The sequence below is a fragment of the Molothrus ater genome, chromosome 28, assembly GCF_012460135.2.
Source record: "Molothrus ater isolate BHLD 08-10-18 breed brown headed cowbird chromosome 28, BPBGC_Mater_1.1, whole genome shotgun sequence".
Lineage (NCBI taxonomy): Eukaryota > Metazoa > Chordata > Aves > Passeriformes > Icteridae > Molothrus > Molothrus ater.
In genome coordinates, this window is record NC_050505.2 from 5,141,952 (window position 1) to 5,160,690 (window position 18,739).

Consider the following 18,739-nt stretch of genomic DNA (forward strand, 5'->3'; position numbering starts at 1 on the left):
GACGGGGTGTGGCTCTCTTGCCCCGCCCTCCTCGCAGCTGATTGGTCGCCGCGGCCGTCACGTGCAGCGGGCGGGGCGGGGTCGCGGCGATGGCGGCGGCGGCGGGTGCGGAGCGGGGCGGGGGGCGCGGGACCCCCGGGACCCCCACGACCCCCGACCGGTGACCCCTGACCTGTGACCCCCCCGGCAGGCGCGGCGCGGCGGCGGCGGCCGGAGCGGGGGGAGGCGGCGGAGCCCCCCCCAGGCCCCACCGGGACCCCCAAGGCCCCCGGTACCGGCACCGGGCCCGGGCTGGCGCGGCGGCTGCTGGGGTTCGAGCTGCGGGAGCTGACGCGCTGGCACCGCTTCGTGCGGCTGCTGCACCGGCCGCAGGACCCCGCCGCGCTCGGCGCTTTCCGCGCCGCCTTCGGTCAGCGGGGACCGGCACCGGGGGGGCTCGGGGAACCGGGGCTGGGACAGACCGGGAGGGCACGAGGGAGACCGGGGGATGGGGGACCGAGGGGCTCTGAGGGGCACCGGGACAGGGGGACCGCGCACGGGGAGACACCGGGAGACACCGGGGGGACGGAGTGAGCAGGGGCTCGAGGAGCCCGGGAGGGATGGGGGAGCTCCGGAGGGCTCCGCGGGGACTCGGGGGGCACAGGGAGGCTGGGGGTCCGGGGGCACCGGGAATCCGGGGACACTCGGGGGCACCGGGACCTGGGCGGGGGCTCGGGGGATGGGGAGAGGGTCCGGGATCCGGGGGTCCCCCATCCCCGGGGGCCGGCGGTGTCCGGCCGTGACACGTCAGCATCAGAGCAAAGGTCCGGCCATGGCCCGGGCGAGAGGAGCGGTCAGTGACCGAGTGACCACTGCCCGAGTGACCACTGACCAGTGCCCCCCGTGCCCCCCGTGCCCCCAGGGCTGCTGATGGCCCTGGACGTGCCGCAGGAGCGCGGGCTGGGCCACCTGGACCAGCGGTACCTGGACGGGCTGGAGGTTTGCCGCTTCCCCCTGCTGCCCTTCCTGGCGCCGCTGCCCCTGGACTGGATGTACCTGCTCTACACCGTCATGTTCCTGGGTACGGGCACGGGGGAAACCGGGGGAACGGGGGGGAACGGAATGGGAGGAACGGGGGTGGGAACGGCGGCAGGAATGGGGGTGGCATGGGGACAGGAATGGGGATGGGATGGGGACAGGATCAGGGGTGGCACTGGGACAGGAAGAGGGGTGGGATGGGGACAGGATCAGGGTGGTTGGTACTAGGGCAGGAACAGGGATGGCACTGGGGCAGGAACGGGGCTGAGATGTGGGCAGGAACCACGGCAAGGGCTGGCACTGGGGTGGGCACTGGGACGGGCAGGGGAGCAGAGGGAGGCTGGGCACAGGCGGCAGGAGGGGACAGGGGACACACCGGGGGCCCTGTGCCCACAGGGGCTCTGGGCATCATGCTGGGCTGCTGCTACCGGCTGAGCTGCGTGGCGTTCCTGTGCCCCTACTGGTACCTGCTGCTGCTGGACAAAACCTCCTGGAACAACCACTCCTACCTCTACGGGCTGCTGGGCTTCCAGCTGGCACTGCTGGGCGCTGACCGCTACGGGTGGGCACCGGGGCCTGTGGGGACTCTGGGGGATCCCAGGAGCAGCAGGGGGGGTGACATGGGGCTGGGGTTCCCATGGGGTGGCAGAGGGTGTGGGATCCCTTGCACCACCACGGTCCCAGTGGGGCGGCCCAGACCCCAAGGTCCCCATGGTGCTCAGGGGGTGGCACAGGTGCCCATGGTGCCGTGTCCCCAGGGGCCATCCCTGTGGCACTGTGCACCCACCTGGTGGGACAGGTCCTGCTGCCAGGCCTGGCTCTCTGTCCCCAGCGTGTCCCCAGGGCTGTGGCAGTGGTGGCACGCTGGGGACAGTGACAATGTCCCCCGTGTCCCCCCAGCTCCGTGGACGGGCTGTTCCGGCCCCGCAAGCGCAACGCCCACGTGCCGCTGTGGAACTACGCCCTGCTGCGTGCCCAGGTGGGTGTCCCTGCCCTGAGGCACCCCCGGGACCCCCCCAGGACCCCCTGACCATGCCCCCCCAGGTGTTCATCGTGTACTTCATCGCGGGGCTCAAGAAGCTGGACGCTGACTGGGTCGGGGGCTTCTCCATGGGGACCCTCGCCCGACACTGGCTCTTTGCACCCTTCAGGTCAGGCCAGGGCAGGGCAGGGCAGGGGAGGGGGCCAGGGGGGCGAGGGGTGAGGATGAGGAGGGTGAAGGGGGTCGATGAGGGTGCAGCGGAATTGAGGGGTCCAAAGGTGAGGATGAGGAGGGGGTGATGGGGAGGGGATGAAGATGAAGGTGGGGATGGGATGGGATCAATGGGATGGGATTGGGATCAGTGGGATAGGATGGGATGGGATCAATTGGATACATTTGGGAGGGTTATGGGTCGGAGGATGAGGTTAAGGAGGTTTGATGATGATGATGACGGGGAAGGGAGAAGGGCTGCTGGGCTGGGGATGGGATGAGGAGGGCTCCAGGGGGTTGGGTTTGGGTTGAGGATGAGGAGCGTGACGCACAGCAGGAGGAAGGTGAGGGCGGCGATGGGATGGGCTGGGCGGGGCAGGGTGGGCTGGGGGCGGCGCTGGGGCCGGGCCGATGCCGAGGAAGGCTCCGTGGCCAGGCTGGTGCTGTCGGAGGAGCTCACCAGCCGCCTGGTGGTGCACGGGGGCGGGCTGGTGCTCGACCTCTCCGCCGGCTTCCTGCTCTTCTTCGACGCCACGCGGCCCCTGGCCCTCGTCTTCGTCACCTACTTCCACTGCATGAACTCCCAGCTCTTCAGCATCGGTGAGGGGGGAAAAGGCACCCCCAGACCCCCCCAGTGCACCCCCAGAGCAGCCCCAGCCTGGACATGGCACCCATGGGCACCCCCAGCCAGGCTGATCTCCCCCCTCCACAGCCCCCAACCCCCCCCCCAGTGCTAAACAGGGGTGCCCGGACACCCCAAATCACCCTGGCTCTGTGCAGGGACGTCCCCAGGCCCAGCCCTGGGCGCCCCCAGCCCCGGTCCCTAACTGTCCTCCCCAGGCATGTTCTCCTACACCATGCTGGCCACCAACGGGCTCTTCTGCCGGCCCGAGTGGCCCCGGGGGCTCGTGGCCCGCTGCCCGCCCCGGCTGCAGGCCTGGCTGCCCAGCACGGAGCCCCCCCAGCCCAGCCCCGACTGCCACTACGGGGGCAGGAGAGCCCGGGGGGGCCTTCGGCCTCGCCAGCACCTGGCCGCAGCCTTCACCATCCTCTACGTGCTGGAGCAGCTCTTCCTGCCCTACTCCCACTTCATCACCCAGGTGGGCACGGGGAGGGACTGGGGAGGTGCTCTGGGGACACCTCAGGAGGGTGAGGAGGAGTTTGGGAGGCACAGGAGGGGACTGGGGGATTTGGGGGGCAGTTTGGGGGATGGAGGGGCACTTAGGGTATGGTGTGGGGGCCCTGTCACCTCCTTGTCCCCCTGGGGTGGGGACAGCCCTGTGCTCTGTGACCCCCCCATGTCCCCCCAGGGCTACAACAACTGGACCAACGGGCTCTATGGCTACTCGTGGGACATGATGGTGCACTCCCGCTTCCACCAGCACGTCAAGATCACCTACAGGGACGGGCTCACCGGGGAGGTGGGCTACCTCAAACCAGGGGTGAGTGACCCCCAGAGCTCCCAAATGCGGGGACTTCCCCCGTGGGCCTCAGTTTCCTTCATCCCTCGTTTTCCCCCTGTGCCTCTGTTTCTCCTCACATTTCCCCATCACTCATGGAACAACCCCTGAGCCTCGTTTTTTCCTATTCCTCATTTCCCCCATCCCTCATTCCCCTATGCCTCAGTTTCCCTCCCATTCCCCAGGCGTTCACGCAGAGCCGGCGCTGGCGGGACCACGCTGACATGCTGAAGCAGTACTCGGCCTGCCTGAGCCAGCTGCTGCCACGCTACAACATCAGCCAGCCCCAGATCTACTTCGACGTCTGGGTGTCCATCAACGAGCGCTTCCAGCAGAGGTGGCACACGGGGGACATGGGGGACAGGAGCCATAGGGGACAGGGCCATGGGGGACCTGTGGGTGGCTCTGCTCTGGGAGCTGTGGGTGCTGCTGCTGCTCCTTTCAGCTGACGTTAGGGAGGACACAGGGTTTGGGGGAACACAGGGACACGTGGGGGTGCCACAAGGGGGTGGCTTGTCCCCACAGCTGTCGTGGGCCCCATGTGCTGTTATGGTCCCCTGTGCCATGAGCACTGTCCCTTCCAGCAGTGGTTTGGGGGCGCACGAGGGATTTGGGGGCGCTGCGGGTTTTGAGCCCTTGTCCCCCCAGGCTCGTGGACCCCCGTGTGGACCTGGTGCGCGCCCCCTGGTCCCCGTGGACCCCCACGCCGTGGCTGCTGCCGCTGCTCGTGGATCTGTCGCCGTGGCGCCAGCGGCTGCAGGAGCTGGAGGCGCAGCTGGACGGACACACGGACGCCGTGTTCATCGCTGACTTCCCCGGTGCGGCCCGGGGGTCCTGGGGGGCATGGAGGGGGCAGTGGGGGGCACCGGGCTTCAGGGGCTGGGTACCAATCCTGAGGTTGGGGGGGCTTTGGGGTACAGGGGGGTCCCTGCAGTCCGTGGGAGGGTGGAGAGGAGGACAGGGGGGGTACCTGAGGCTCGGAGGGATGTGGGGGCACAACGGGGGGGTCCCGGAGGTTTGGGGTACAGGGGGTACAGAGGCAGCTGCGTTCCAGGCCTGCACCTGGAGAACTTTGTGAGCGAGGACCTGGGGAACACGAGCCTGCGGGTGCTGAAGGGGCAGGTGCTGGTGGAGCTGGTGGAGCAGCAGCAGAACCACTCCCTGCAGGAGGGGCAGGGGATGCAGGTGAGGCTGGGGTCTCTCTGCAGGATGAGGGGATGCAGGTGAGGCTGGGGGTTCCCCGGGTGGGTTTTGGGGTGCCCAGGGGTGCTGACATCCCGTTCCCCCAGCTGCCAGCAGGGCAGTACCACAAGGTGCACACGGTGTCCCGCGAGCCCTCGTGCTACATGTACCTGTACGTGAACACCACGGCGCTGGAGCTGGAGCAGAACCTGACGCGGCTGCAGGAGCTGCGGGAGCGCGTGCGCAACGGCACCGGTGAGACCCCCAAACACCCAGCCCTGGGCGCCCCCGAGACCCCCAAACACCCAGCCCTGGGCACCCCTGGCACCTCACACCTGGGAACCTCAAAATCCTTGAGGCCTTGCTTCCCGGGACCCCAAAATCCCCATCGCATCACGCCCTGGGTAGCACTGGGGGACCCCAGAAGCTCCATCAGCTCAGCCCCTGGTGACTGACAGGATCATGGAAGACCCCAGTCACTGACGCTGGGGGGAGAGCAGGGACCCCAAATTCCAGTCACCTCTTTCTCTGGAGAGCAATAGCATGGGAGGATGACAGGGACAGCCAGTCCCTGTCACTGGGGTGGGGAGATCACCCCCAGTTCCCATCACCAGACGGGGGGGATCATGGGGACCCCCAGAATCGCCAGCACCGAGCTGGGGGGATCACAGGCGCCCCCTCTGCCCCCAGAGCAGGCCCCGCTGCCCCCCGAGCTGCGGCCGCTGCTGGGGGAGCCCCTGCCCGCGGGGGCGCCCCTGGACCCGCTGGTGTCGCTGTTCCTGCGGCGGGAGCAGCGCCAGCAGCGCAGGGAGCGCGAGGCCGGCCTGGCCCAGCGCCTGCGCCGCTTCCTCCGCAGGAAGTTCTTCCTCTTCCGCCGCAGGTCAGTCCCAGAGCCCCCGTCCCCTCGTGTCCCCATGGTGTCCCCAGTGTCCCCCCAGTGCCCACGGCTGTCCCCGCAGTGCCCTGATGACGCTGATTGCCCTGCGGAACCTGGCGCTGGGCCGCCCGGCCCCGGAGCGCCTGGCACAGGAGGTGGCCTTCGCCACCTGGCGCGGGGAGGAGGAGGAGGCTCGGCCCGAGGGCGACGGGGCGGCCCCGAGGGGCCCAGAGCTCTGAACACCCCCAATAAATGCAGTTTTGTAAGCCAGAAATCCTCCCGTGCCTCAGTTTCCCCCCAGTGCCCCGGATTCTCCCCATATGTACCCCTCCTTCCCTGTGCGTTCCCCACTGTGCCCCATTCCCTCCATCCCTCAGCCACATTCCCTTCCTGCTTCCTCCATCCCATCTCCCCTGAACCCCAGTTCCCCCATACCTGTTTCCCCATTCCCATTATCTCCCCAAACCCCAATTTCCCCCATAGCCGTTGCCCCAATGCTCATTCCTGCCTTGTACTCCGCTTCCCCCATCCCTGTTCCCCCACACACGCTTTGTCCCCATCTCCTCCCCCAAATCCCACTTTCCCTTGCACCCCAATTTCTCCATCCCCAGTGCTTCAGTTCCCAAAATCCCTCAGCTGCCCCTGTGTCCCCCCACACACACTCAAGGTGGCTCCGTCTAACCCATCGCTTTTATTGAGATTCTTTTTCTTTTTGAGTTCATTTTTGGATTCAGTGGATCAAAACATTCGGACGAAACCTCCCGAAAATAGTAAAACCAAGAAAAAAAAAAACAAAAACCCCTCTATCCTCAAGGGCAGGGAAAGCCCCCCATGCCCCCCCCCAAGGCACTCTGGGGGCCGGAGCCCGGGCGGGCAGTAAACAAGCCGGCTTCTCTGTACCACACCGGCCACCAGCGCCGCGCCCGGGCACCCCCGGCGCTCCAACAAACCCAATCCCGCCCCGTTTCACCCCAAAGCGCTGGGGGGCTGGGGGGAGGGCGGGGGAGGGGAAGGGGGGGCTTTCATCGGGGATCAGGAGCTGCCGGCTGAGCGCGGGGGCTTCTCTGTACTCACGCCCCCGCCTCGGCGCACAATAAATACACCAAACCTTCAAGTATCAAGCGCCAAATGCCTCCCCTTGCCCCCCAAAATCCGGACAAAGTTGGGGGGTTGGGGGGTTGTGCAGTTGGGGAGTTGCTTCAGCTTTTGGATTAAAACCCCAAAAAAAAAAAAAAAAAAAAAGGTAAAATGTTTTCCTCTGGTACCGAACCCTCGGGGGGGGGGGGGTTGGGGGTCAGTTTTAGCGTGTCCTCCCCCCCCAAAATGTGCATTTTTGGAACAAAAAGAGGTTAAAAATGAGGGTTAAGAACCAAACCCAGCACCAGCGAGGTCCCAGGGGGGTGGGGAGGTGGAATGGGAAGTGTCTTCCCCACCAGCGGGACTGGGGGAGCCAAAATGAGAATCCTCCCAGTGGAATGGGGACTGTGGGGGCACACAGGGAGCCAGAACGGGGGCGTTTGTGTGTCCCCCGCTGCAGCAGGATGGGGGTCCCCCTGATGTAGTGGAATTTGGGGAAAAAGGGGAGTGATAAAATGGAGTATCCCCCCACAGCAGGACTGCTGCGACCCAGACTGGGGTGGCCCTTGCCACAGAGGGACTGTGGGGGCACGGGGAGGGTGAGAGAGGGCACTTGGGCCTTTTTCCCCATCTCACAGCTCGGAGTGAAGAGAGATTCGTTAAAAACCATCCAGAGGGAATTGGGGGGACGAGGGGGGGCTCCAGGAGAGGCACGTGGTCCCCACACAACCAAAACGATGGTGAGAGACAATGGGGGGGCCGGGGAGCCTGGGGGGGGGCCGGGAGCTCTTTCCCCCAGAGCCCACGGGCTTCTCTGTAACCTACGCCCGCGGGAGTGGGGGGAAAAGCCCTAACAATGCTCTTTTCTCAGTATTTTAGTTTTTTGGGCACTTCCCAAGGGAAACTGTCCCTACCAAAGTGGCCATAGGCTGCGGTCCTCTGATAGAGGGGCTTCTTCAGATCCAGATCCCTGGAATACACAATTCCCGACTCAGTGAGGCTGCCCCGGGCTCCTGCCTTCGCCCCTTCCTTCCCTGCCTGGCCGGGGGTTCCGCAGCGGCGCCTCCGCCCCCTCCCCGCCCCGCGGGGCGGTTGGAGCTTCCCGGGCCGCGCCCCCGGGCAGGAGCCGGGGAAGCTCCAAGCGCTCGGCTCCGGCGGATACTTACCCCGTCCGCGCCCCGAGCGCGCCTTCTCCGTCCGGCCGAGCGGCTCCGCGCCGGGTCCAGGCGCCAGGCGGTCCCCGGGCTGCTCCGGGAGGGACCCCCGCCCGCCCCGCCCCCCGGCACAGCCCCCCGCGCCCGTTACCTGACGATGACCCCGGGGCGCAGGTCGAAGTTCTTCTTGACGATCTCGAGCAGCTCGCGCTCGCTCTTCTGCGAGGTGCCGTAGTGGAAGATGGAGATGGACAAGGGGTGCGAGACCCCGATGGCGTAGGACACCTGCAGGGGAACGGGGCTGCGGGTGAGGCCGGAGCCCAGGAGCCTGAGAGGGAAGATCGGCGCCCACCCGGAGCCAGCACCCACCTGGACCAGCACCCTGCGGCACAGCCCGGCCTTCACCAGGGACTTGGCCACCCAGCGCGCGGCGTAGGCGGCCGAGCGATCCACCTTGGTGTAGTCCTTGCCCGAGAAGGCGCCGCCGCCGTGCGCGCCCCAGCCCCCGTACGTGTCCACGATGATCTTGCGGCCCGTGAGCCCCGCGTCACCCTGGTGGGGACAGACAGCAGCGTCACAACCCTGTCTGCGCTGCCACCAGCGCCACCGTCACTGTGCTGTGACCACTATGGCGTTACCGCTGCCACCATAACCACGCCACCTCTGTGCCACTCTCACCACCGCTGAACGACTGTAACTGCCACCACTATGCCACCATAAGTGTCACCATCACCGCGTCAGCACTGTCACCATGCTGTCACCAGCCCTCAGCACCACACCATCACCATGCCACCACCACCACCAGCACAGTGTCACTGCTGCCACCACCACGCTGCCCCGGGCTGCACCTGGGGCCCGCCGATGACGAAGCGGCCGCTGGGCTGCAGGTGGTAGATGGTGTCATCGTCCAGGTACTTGGGTGGCACCACGGCCTTGATGACCTTCTCCTTGAGGGCGTCACGCATCTCGTCCAGGCACACGTCCTCGTCGTGCTGCACCGAGATGACGATGGTGTGCACCCGGATGGGGATCACAGCCCCACGGTCCTGCATGTACTGCACTGTCACCTGTGGGGGACACCACGCCAGTCAGAGGCCAGGCGGGGACACGGGGCTGCCGAGGGCTCTGTGGAGCCACCAGCTCCTCACCTGTGTCTTGGAGTCAGGGCGCAGCCAGGGCAGGGCTCCGCTGCGGCGCAGCTCAGCCAGCTTGGCGTTGAGCTTGTGCGCCAGCACAATCGTCAGGGGCATGCACTCCTCGGTCTCGTCCGTGGCGTAGCCAAACATCAGCCCCTGTGGCACAGGGACAAGGGGGTCACACCCGGCCCTCAGTCACCACCACAGGGAGCCCATGGCCCCGGGGCTCACCTGGTCACCAGCACCGATGTCCTCCTCGCTGCGGTCCAGGTGCACGCCCTGGGCGATGTCCGGGGACTGCTGCTCCAGGGCCACCAGCACGTTGCACGTCTTGTAGTCAAAGCCTGGGGGGACAAAGGGGGCTCTGGTGAGCCTGGTGCCAGCCTGCGCTGTCACTGGGGCTGTGGCAGCCCGGGACACACCTTTGGAGGAGTCGTCGTAGCCAATGTGCCGGATGGTGTCCCGGACCACCTTCTGGTAGTCCACGTTGGCCCGGGAGGTGATCTCCCCCGCCAGCAGGATCATCCCGGTTTTGGCCACCGTCTCTGCAGGGACAAGGGTGACGTCAGCGTGTTGTCACCTCCACGTCACCCACTGGCTGTCCTCTGGTGCCCTTACTCACCACAGGCCACCTTGGCATCGGGGTCCTGCTTGAGGTGGGCATCCAGGACAGCATCGCTGATCTGGTCGCAGATTTTATCTGGGGACACGGAGAGCAGGAGGCGTCACGGTGGCGTGGGACAGCCCAACAGAGCACAGCCCTTCCTTCCGGAGCCTCCAGCACGGGGATCAGAGCCCCATGACCCAGGAGCCCCCCAGGGTGCACACAGCCCTCGCCTTGTCCCCAGCCTGGAATTCCAGGCATGCCCCAGTTAAGCTCCAGTTCCAGCTAAGGCTGAGCCCTGTGGCACCACTGAGGGGATCAGACCTGTGTGCCAGCTTCCCAAACCCGCAGCACGCCAGCTCCCAGCAGCTCTGCCTCCTGCCAAGGCTGCTCCAGCCATACCCCACCAGACACCAGCTCCCTCCTGCTCCCGGGGGGTTTCGTGTGGGTGGGGGTGTCCCAAGGGCCACCCGTGTTCCCGGCACTGCGGGTGTCCTTGGCAGCGACCTTCCAGGCAGGATCTGGGCGAGGACAAGGCAGCGCCCAGCTGGGTGAGGGGAGGAGGATGCCCCGGATGCTTTTTGGTGGGAAAGAGGGAGGAATGGGATCTCCCAGCCTCCTCCCTCAGGCAGCGTAGGGAGAGCCCCAGAGCAGGCACAGGTTGTGCCATCGGGTTGTGGGTGCTCGAGCCAGAAGGAGCAGAGCTGTGGGGCGCAGTGGGGCCCGAGTGGGATCCGGAGATGATGCGAACTCGGGGGCTGCTCAACGTGCTCTGGGTGACCGAGTGGCCGGAGCTGAGAGGGTTTAGGGGTTCTGGGTGTGCCGAGGCGGCGGGCACTGGGCGTTGGCAGCCGCCTCCGCAGATTAACGGTCATGTGCCCCGGAACGGCGAGGACAAAGACCGGGAGAGCCCGGCACCGGCCGGTACCGACCCTGGGGGGCTCCAACCACCGCCCCGCTGCGGCGGGACGGCACATCCGGGGAGACCCACGGGACTTCATCACCGGCCGGGCGACACCGGCGGCAGCGTCGGGGGGCGCGGGGTGGGCTGAGGGCGGCACTCCGGCCCTCCGTGGGGTGTGTGTATGTGTGGGGGTCACCGGGCCTGTCTTAGCGCCGGCATCCACGCGGGAACGGAGCCCACGGTGGGGGGCGGGGGTCCCGCGGGGTGCGGGGGCACCGGGAGCTGCTTAGTCACGGCTGAGTCACGGCGGCACCGGTTCCCCCCCCGCCCCCCGTGTCCCGCCCCACGCGGGCCGCACGTGCGCGCCGGGCCCGCAATGCGGCGAGCGCGCGCCCGTCTCACACTGCGCGCGCGCCCGCCCGCGTCACCGCCCGCCCGCCCCCCCGGCCCACCCTCATTCCCCTCCATCCTCATCCTCACTTCCTTCATCTTCATCTTCACCATCCTCCTCCTCCTCGTCTCCCCCTCCCGCCCCCGGCCGCGCCTGCGCGATCGCCGCCCCGCCCAGCCCCGCTCGGCCCGCACCTGGGTGCCCCTCGCCCACGGATTCGGAGGTGAAGAGGAAGGTGCCCTCCTCGATGAACACCTCGTGGAAACCGTTCAGTTGCCCGTTCATGGCGGCTCGATGGGCGGCGATAGGCGGAAGGGGAGAGCGGGAGAACACAGGAGCAGCAGAACCCGAGCACACCAGCAATGGACTGAACGCGGCCCCTACCGCGCCGCCTCTAGTTATAGCCTCCTCGCCCCGCCCCACCGCTGCTCCGACCAATGGCGAGCGTCATACGGGCCACGGGGGCGGGGAGCCAGAACCACTGCAGTCGGGCAGGGGGAGCACGTTACGTAACGTGGAGCTTGGGATCCATCTCCGGGGCAGCCCGTAGCGCCCCACAGCCAGCCGAGCACTTACCGGACTTAAACCGCCGGTCAGGCCATCTCCTCTGCCCCGCACGGCGCAATGCTGCGGTCGGACACCGATGCCCCCGCCGTACTCCCCCGTGGTTTCCGCATGGTGCCTCCCGCACGGCCCGGCAGCTCGAGGCGCGCGGCGGCGCACGCATGCGCCCAGCCATGGCACGGAGCGCGCATGCGCACTGCTCGGCCCGCGGGCAGCGAGGACGGCCCCGCCCCCGACCGCCGCCATCTTGCGCAGACCGGCGTCGCCATTGTGCGACCTCGGGCCCTCTGGCACCGACCCCGGCCCGGCCCGGCCCCTGCCCCTGCCCCGGTCACAACCGGTCCTGCGGCTACCCCAGGCGCTGCAGTTGGGCGGGGCGGGCCTGAGCCCGGGCAGGCCCTAATGGTGCCCTCGGCCATCAGGGCCACTTGACGCCTGATGCAACTGGTGCCCGGTGTTGCCAGTGCAGGAGCCGGCCCGGCTGCGGCTGCCCCTGCCACCGCCTCCGGGCCCGGCTCGGAGCGCCCCCGTATGCAGCTGCTACATCCGGGGCTCGGTGGGAGCTTGGGCAGGACCCACGTGGGCAGGACAGAGGGACAGCCAGGACTGACAGACCCTGACAGTCACAGACAGACGGCCCGCAGGGATGGGGATGTGGCCCCCACACAGCCAGACCTGTCTGACAAACACGCACACTCCCATTTGCTGCCTGCTCGCACCCCGGCCCGGGGACAGAAGGACAGAACGACACCGTCCAGATGGGCGGGACGGACACACAAACACTCTTGTGCTGGGCCAGGACAGACACCTCCATGGCTGGACAGACGGACACAGCCGGCCATGTGCTCCCGGGAGGCGGGGCATGGGGACACGCCCCACCCACCCAACATTTGCATAGTGGGCGGTGCTTGTCCCTCTCAGGTACCGGGGAGGTCTCGAAGCCCCCTCCCAAACCGCCCCTCCCCTCCTACCACTGGAGACAGCCTGGATTTTTGTAAAAAATGGTTTATGGGTTCCATTTTTGTATAAAACTCGGGGGCAGCCGAGCCACTCGCCCACCCCCAGCTGCTGCCCCACAGCCCGTGGTGTGTCCTACTCAGAATCTAAACCCATCCCAATGCTTCCTCTACAGTCAATCCTCTACACTCTTCCCTTCAACTATTCCTTAAAAAAATCCCTCGTGTCCCCGAGATGTTCCTGTGCCCAGGTACAGTACGATGACGGGGGGATCTGGTGCCGCGCTCCCTCTACGCCGTTTTCTGCTGTCCCTTCTTTCCAATCAGAGACTTGTGGATGTGGGGAATGACACCTGCAGAGAGGGGGGGGAGAAATCCTGTGAAGCCACCTGCAGAATTCCCAAGAAACTGCAAAAAACCCTCAATTCCCCATTTTGTGAATGCCAAGCAGATCCCCCTCAGTGTAAATCGAGGCAAGCAGTGACCCCAGGTGCTTACGCCAAATTCCTGTTAAATTCCCCTCCTTACCACAATCCTTGTCTCGTTTCCGCATTCCCCTCCTTGCCCCAATCCTTGTCTGGTTTCCCTCCGTCTCTCCTTGCCACAATCCCTGTCTGGTTTCCCACGTTCCCCTCCTGCCCCAATCCCGGTTTGGTTTCTCTCCTTGCCCCAGCCTCCCCAGGAAGGAGCAGGGAGCCAGGCCCACCTCCTCCGGCGATGGTGGCTTTGATCAGCGAGTCCAGCTCCTCATCGCCGCGGATGGCCAGCTGCAGGTGCCGGGGCGTGATCCGCTTCACTTTGAGATCCTTGGACGCGTTCCCGGCCAGCTCCAGTACCTGCAGGAGGGCAGGAGTGGTGGGAATGCCGGGGCAGGGGGGCTGCAGGGGCTGCAGAGGGAGGGGGCCCTACCTCAGCGGTCAGGTACTCGAGGATGGCTGCGCTGTACACGGCTGCCGTGGCTCCCACGCGCCCGTGGCTGGTGGTCCGAGTCTTCAGGTGCCTGTGGATGCGGCCCACTGGGAACTGGGGGACAATCAGCAACCTCGTTAACACCCACAGCCCCCGCGGTGTGCATACTGACAGCCTGCACGGCTGATTTGGGCTGCAACTCTCCAAACAGATCACTAGCCAATTTATTTATTACTGGTTAATAGCTAGTATTAACATATGTTATAGTCACACAAAATATTTTTATTAAATATATTGACATATTTTTATGATATATTTATCTCATAAAATATAATTTACTAAAATGTATGTGACTGTATATGTGTATATAATTCTATCTTGTATAGCATAAAATATATAAAATGTGTATATGTTATACCTTTTATAGCATAAAATAATTGTATTTTAATAATTATTCATTTTAAAATATAATTTTATAATAGAATATAAAGTAAAAATCTTATACTAAAGTATATATTATATAATAGTATAAAATATTATAATATATAATAATATGAAATATTATAATAAAATGTAATATAATACTTCTCCCAATTAATCCTTCCATCCCCTGTGTCCCATCTGCCAGCAAACCCCCTCTGCAAGCCCCTCATGGCTCCATGCCCCTCCCAGTGCCAAACCCCCATGTTTTCACCCCAAAGCAGCGGCGTGGGGGTGCCCAGCACCCTGAGCATACCTGCAGCCCGGCCCTCTGGGAGCGCGACACGGCCTTGGCCTTGGCCTTGCCGCTGTCCTTGCCCGCCTTGCCGCCAGCCTGGGGGAGAAAGGGGCCCGTTAATTAATCTAATCAGCCCCTGAATCCAAACAATCTCGTTAATTCTAAGCCAGAGGGACCTGCTGCAGGATAAGCTGGCAGCTCCCTGGCAACTCAGGGCCGCTCAAACCACACGGATTCAAGGGGATAAACAAGGGAGGTTTTCAGGGTGCAGCAGCTGCTCCCTCACCCGGGGGTCTCATCCTGCTGCCACTACTCCCAGTATTTTCCAGAAAATGCCAAATGGGGGGGGGAAACAGCCCAAAATCCCATTGTTCGGTTTTTTTCCAGTTGTGAGCCCGGTTTGTTTTCAGATTCAATTTCTCCACACGCGACGCTGGGCAGGGCACTGCTCCTGCACATGGGAATGTGAAACCTGTGAGATTCAGGGGTAATTCCCCTCCTGCTCCAGAGTGGGAAATCACCAGGAGCCCCAGAAATGGTGGATTATTTAATGAAAACCACATTGGGAGGGGTGGAAATGCCAAAGCCAAGAGTTTGGGAGTTGCTGAGTAACAAGGAAGAAAGAACGGGCTCTCCCATCCGCTGCCAGGAAATCCACGGATTCCAGGGATATGGGAAGCCCCTATGACATCACTAATCACTAATGAGAGCTGTTCCTAATGAAGGTGAGAGCCCTGGGTGACGCAGGAAAGCAAAGGGAGCTGCACCTTCCCCGTGGGAAAGACGTCAGCAACCCAAAATCTGCTCCAGGTAAAAAAGAAACAGGGATAAGAATCCCCAAAACCAAGTTTTCTAGCCCACAGAAAGACAAGGGAGCTTGTAAACACCCTGAATATTCACAATCCCTCTTTTTCCAGAATATATTGATCCCACAATCCCCATCCCCTCTAAAAAGGAGGAATTTTGGCTCATGGTGAGGGAGCTGAAAGGATTCAGACACGCCAGGAGAGCAAGTGGAGCACGTTAATCCTTAAAATAAGATGCTGGTTAACCTGGGAATGTCCAAGATCTGGATCCCGTCCCAGCCAGGTGGGAGTTAACACAAGGATCAGTTCAAACATTGGAAAAAAAATTAGTCACGAGGGGGCATTAATTAATCCCGAGGTGATTAAAGCAAGCAGAGGGCGCCGGGTGAGGCCATGGGGGACCCAGCAAATCCCCTCTGTAGGAGCTACTTTCATCAGGAGAAAACATTGCTGCATCAAACTCCTGAACTCCAGGGGGGCGTTTGGGGGTGGATTCGAGGGGTGGAAAGGGAGATTTATGGGAAAGGAAGGGGGAGGCAAGGGGGATTTGTGCATATTTCCTTGCTCCAGGAATAACAAGCAGCGTTGGGAAAAGCACGGGCTGTTCCCACTGCGGGCTTTTATCAGCCAGCTGTGAACTTTCCCACTGCCCCAAGCAGGTTTTCCAGCTCGGAGCTGCCTGCCTGAGTCATTTTCACAGGGGGGCTGACTACAAAGAGCAAGAAAGGTCCGGCCGTGGAAATCCTGAGGTTTGTCCCGACGGGAAGTTCCCCCAGCCCAGGTGGCTCCAGCTCCCTATGGGAGATGCGGGTTCCCGGACTCCTCCCTCCTGAGGGGGCAATCCCAAGCAATTCTCTCCTCACCCTCTACCTTGGGACAATCCTTGTGGCATCTCCATCCCTGCTCTCCACCACAGCCCCTCGCTACGAGCACATTCCCGTGCTAAATCTTCCCTCCCTGGCTCTGACCCGCTGGCTTCTTCACGGCAGGCAAACTTTCTTTTTTTTTTTTTCCTTTTCTTATTGCTTCAAACAGGATAAAACCCCTGTAAAGCAGCAACTTCTTATCTCGTGCCGCACATTCCCAGACATCCCCGAGCACAAGTTCTTGGCGGCAGCCGGAGTTGCATAACCCAAGGGTGCTTCCATTACCGCGGAGAGACCGGGGCCCTCACCGCCGGCTCCGGAGCCCCCCAGGGAACCCCCCGAGCCCACCTGTGGATCCCCAGAAACCCCCAAGCCCCCTGCGGATCCACAGAGCCTCTCCCGTGGATCTTCGGAGAACGACAGAACCCCCGCGGCTGCACAGAACCGCCGGAACCCCCTGCAAACCCACAGAACCCGCCTATGGAACCAGAGAACGCTCCCCAGTGACCCTGCCGGTCCACGGAACCCCATAACCCACATCCCCCTGCCCGCCTTGGCTGACAGCTCCACACCCGGCTGCCCCCATTCCCCCTGCGGGCCCACAGGACCGGGGCACCGGGCAGAATGAATCCCCCGTTTCTCCCCCTCGGACCGGGCCGTTTCCCCGGGAAGTGGGCTGAGATGTGTCCGCGTAACCCCGGAGGAGGCGCCGAGCGGTTGACAGAGCCAGTTCGGGCCCCTCGATCGACGTTTCGCCCACGACAGCTGCTTCCTCCCGTCCAACCGCCCCGCAACCAGCACAAACAGCGGCCGAGGAGACCCCGGCCGCCGCCGCACCGCTCTGACAGCGCGGGAGGGCACCGGCGGGGCCGGACTTGGAGGGCAGGACAAACCCCCTGCCCGGGAACCAGGCGGCAGCGGGCACGGGGCACCGGGGCAGCGCCGGGCCGGACCCAAGGTCACGGACCGGGGCCCGGCCTCCTCCCCCCGCCCGGCCTGCGCTGACAGCGGCGCCCATTGGCGGCCCCGCGGGGCCTGGCTCTGCCCGGCCGCGCTGTCCTGGCCGGCCCCCCGAGTCCCGAGCCGCACTGCTGCCCCTGCCCTCACCATGGTACCGCCGCCGCCGTCCGAACCCCAAAGCCACCGCCGCACCCGACCCGCCTCAGGAGCCGCCAGACAATGACCCGCCCGGGCGGGGGCGGCGGGCCGCGCCGCGTCGCCACCAATCACCGCCTCCCATACTAGTTTGAACATCCCACGGTGCCCAATGGGCGAGTCGCTTCTTTTCCCGTCCATCGCTGGCTCCGCCCAGCGGCTCGTTTAACGGCTGTGTTGCCTTTGCACACGGCCCGCAGCGGGGTGAGGGAGGGGCGCACTCGGGTCGCTGACGTCACCGCCCGGCGAATAGCAATAACGAACGCCGCGATGAGAGGCGGTGTTATGATGATGGGCAGCTGACTGAGCCATTCGAAAGCCTTTGCTGTTTCCCGCCCATTCCATCGCTCCGCCCCGGATCGTGTTTGTGTGAGGGAGACGGTGGGGGGGGCGGACCGTGAGGGGAGCGCGGGGGTTTCGCGGCTCCGGGGGCCTCGCTCCTCTGGTGCTGCTCGGGGCTTAGAGGGGAATCCTCTCGGGGACACCCGGGCCCGCCGGTGTCTCTGGGGCAGTACACACATAGCCCGGCGCTGCCCCGTAGGATGAGTGAGGAGGGCAGCGGTCGTGAGGTAACTCGGACCCCGCCGCCCCCGGGCCGGACTGGGGGCTGGGGCGGACCCTGAGAGGCCGGAGGGTCTGTCAGTGGTGACGGCGGTGTGGCCATAAAGCCCAAAAACTCACGGCACTGCTTGGGGGGAAGAGGGCCCCTTTTCCGAGCAAACATGTCACAGCGAATAAAACCTCAGTTCCTCATGACGGGCCCCGTTCAGTTGACAAATGGAACCTGACTGTGGGGCGAGCTGAGCTCGTAAATGGAACCGGGGATTCGCCAGCCAGGGTCGGTGCTAGGGCAGCGGCTCGGAGCTGCTGGCCCCCGCACAGCACAGGCCTGCCCCGGCTGGAGCCGGAGCCCGGGCCCCTCAGCCCGGCTCTCCCCGGTGTGGCCGCTGTTCCACGGCCGTGGGGTGTCCTGCCGGCCGGGCCTCAGTTTCCCTCTGTAGCGGGCGGGGTGGAGAGCCCTGCACTGTCCCCGCTCCTCGCCGCACTGCCGGGGGGCTCCGGTTCCCCCACCCTTCTCCGGCCCGGGGGCGGCGGCACCTGTTCCTGCTCCCCTCGGCTGTCCCGGTGCCAGTTTCCCTGCACTGGGCAGGGGCGAGGCGGCCCGTGCCCCTCGCTGCAGCTGCCGGGGGGCTCAAGGCGGCCCCCAGTCCCCCTCCCTGCCCCGGCTGCCCCGTGGCCGAGGCACGGGCTGGGAGGAGCAGCAGGGCGAGGAGGAGGATGACGAAGGCCCTCCCCGGGGTGCCTGCCCGGCCCCGTCCGTTTCCCCCCGGCACCGGGCAGGGGGGCACCGCGCGTCCCCCGCAGCTGCCGGGGAGGCTCAGGGTGCGCCCACCCCTCATGCCGCAGCTGCTCCCGCACCCCGGGCGTGCCGCACCTGTCCCGGGCAGCAACTGCCGCGGGCTGCGCCCCCCCGGGCTCCATCCAGGGCCCCCCGGCTGTCCCCGGGGCCCCTCCAGCTGTCCCCAGCTCCCCCCATCCCCGGAGGCAGCCGGGGGGGCCGCAGCAGCTGCGGGGTGCGGTGGGGCCGGGGATGGGGCCGGACGAGCTGCTCCCCCGGCCGCGGGGATATGCGGGCCGCGGGCTCGGCACGGGGAGGAGCCGCGGGGCGGGCGGGGGTCGCGGCGAGGCCCGGTGGCGGTGACAGCGATGGCGGTGACGGCGGCTCATGCGCAGGCGGGTCCCCGCGTGTCCTCAGATGAGCCCGAGCCCG

The 18,739-nt window shown here is 65.1% G+C and overlaps 3 protein-coding genes across 3 annotated transcripts; 1 reads left to right on the forward strand and 2 right to left on the reverse strand.

Annotated features, from left to right (window-relative positions):
* The first annotated feature begins 89 nt into the window (after positions 1 to 89).
* On the forward strand, positions 90 to 6,002 carry GGCX (gamma-glutamyl carboxylase). The gene is made up of 15 exons (XM_036396637.2): positions 90 to 105; positions 191 to 409; positions 902 to 1,060; positions 1,414 to 1,579; positions 1,918 to 1,996; positions 2,062 to 2,168; positions 2,646 to 2,809; positions 3,050 to 3,309; positions 3,520 to 3,651; positions 3,855 to 4,006; positions 4,318 to 4,487; positions 4,724 to 4,854; positions 4,959 to 5,106; positions 5,542 to 5,731; positions 5,811 to 6,002. The coding sequence occupies exons 1-15, from the start codon at positions 90 to 92 to the stop codon at positions 5,965 to 5,967; spliced, it is 2,250 nt and encodes a 749-aa protein (XP_036252530.2). The 3' UTR covers positions 5,968 to 6,002.
* Positions 6,003 to 6,400: 398 nt separating this feature from the next.
* On the reverse strand, positions 6,401 to 11,369 carry MAT2A (methionine adenosyltransferase 2A). Its single transcript, XM_036396640.2, has 9 exons — positions 11,189 to 11,369; positions 9,718 to 9,795; positions 9,518 to 9,640; positions 9,327 to 9,439; positions 9,108 to 9,251; positions 8,808 to 9,026; positions 8,329 to 8,511; positions 8,111 to 8,244; positions 6,401 to 7,775 (listed from the first exon to the last, which is right to left on the reverse strand). The coding sequence occupies exons 1-9, from the start codon at positions 11,277 to 11,279 to the stop codon at positions 7,673 to 7,675; spliced, it is 1,188 nt and encodes a 395-aa protein (XP_036252533.1). The 5' UTR covers positions 11,280 to 11,369; the 3' UTR covers positions 6,401 to 7,672.
* Positions 11,370 to 12,547: 1,178 nt separating this feature from the next.
* LOC118695329 (histone H2A.V) lies at positions 12,548 to 17,109 on the reverse strand. Its single transcript, XM_036396825.2, has 5 exons — positions 16,921 to 17,109; positions 14,160 to 14,237; positions 13,424 to 13,537; positions 13,221 to 13,350; positions 12,548 to 12,867 (listed from the first exon to the last, which is right to left on the reverse strand). The coding sequence occupies exons 1-5, from the start codon at positions 17,107 to 17,109 to the stop codon at positions 12,806 to 12,808; spliced, it is 573 nt and encodes a 190-aa protein (XP_036252718.1). The 3' UTR covers positions 12,548 to 12,805.
* Positions 17,110 to 18,739: the final 1,630 nt, after the last annotated feature.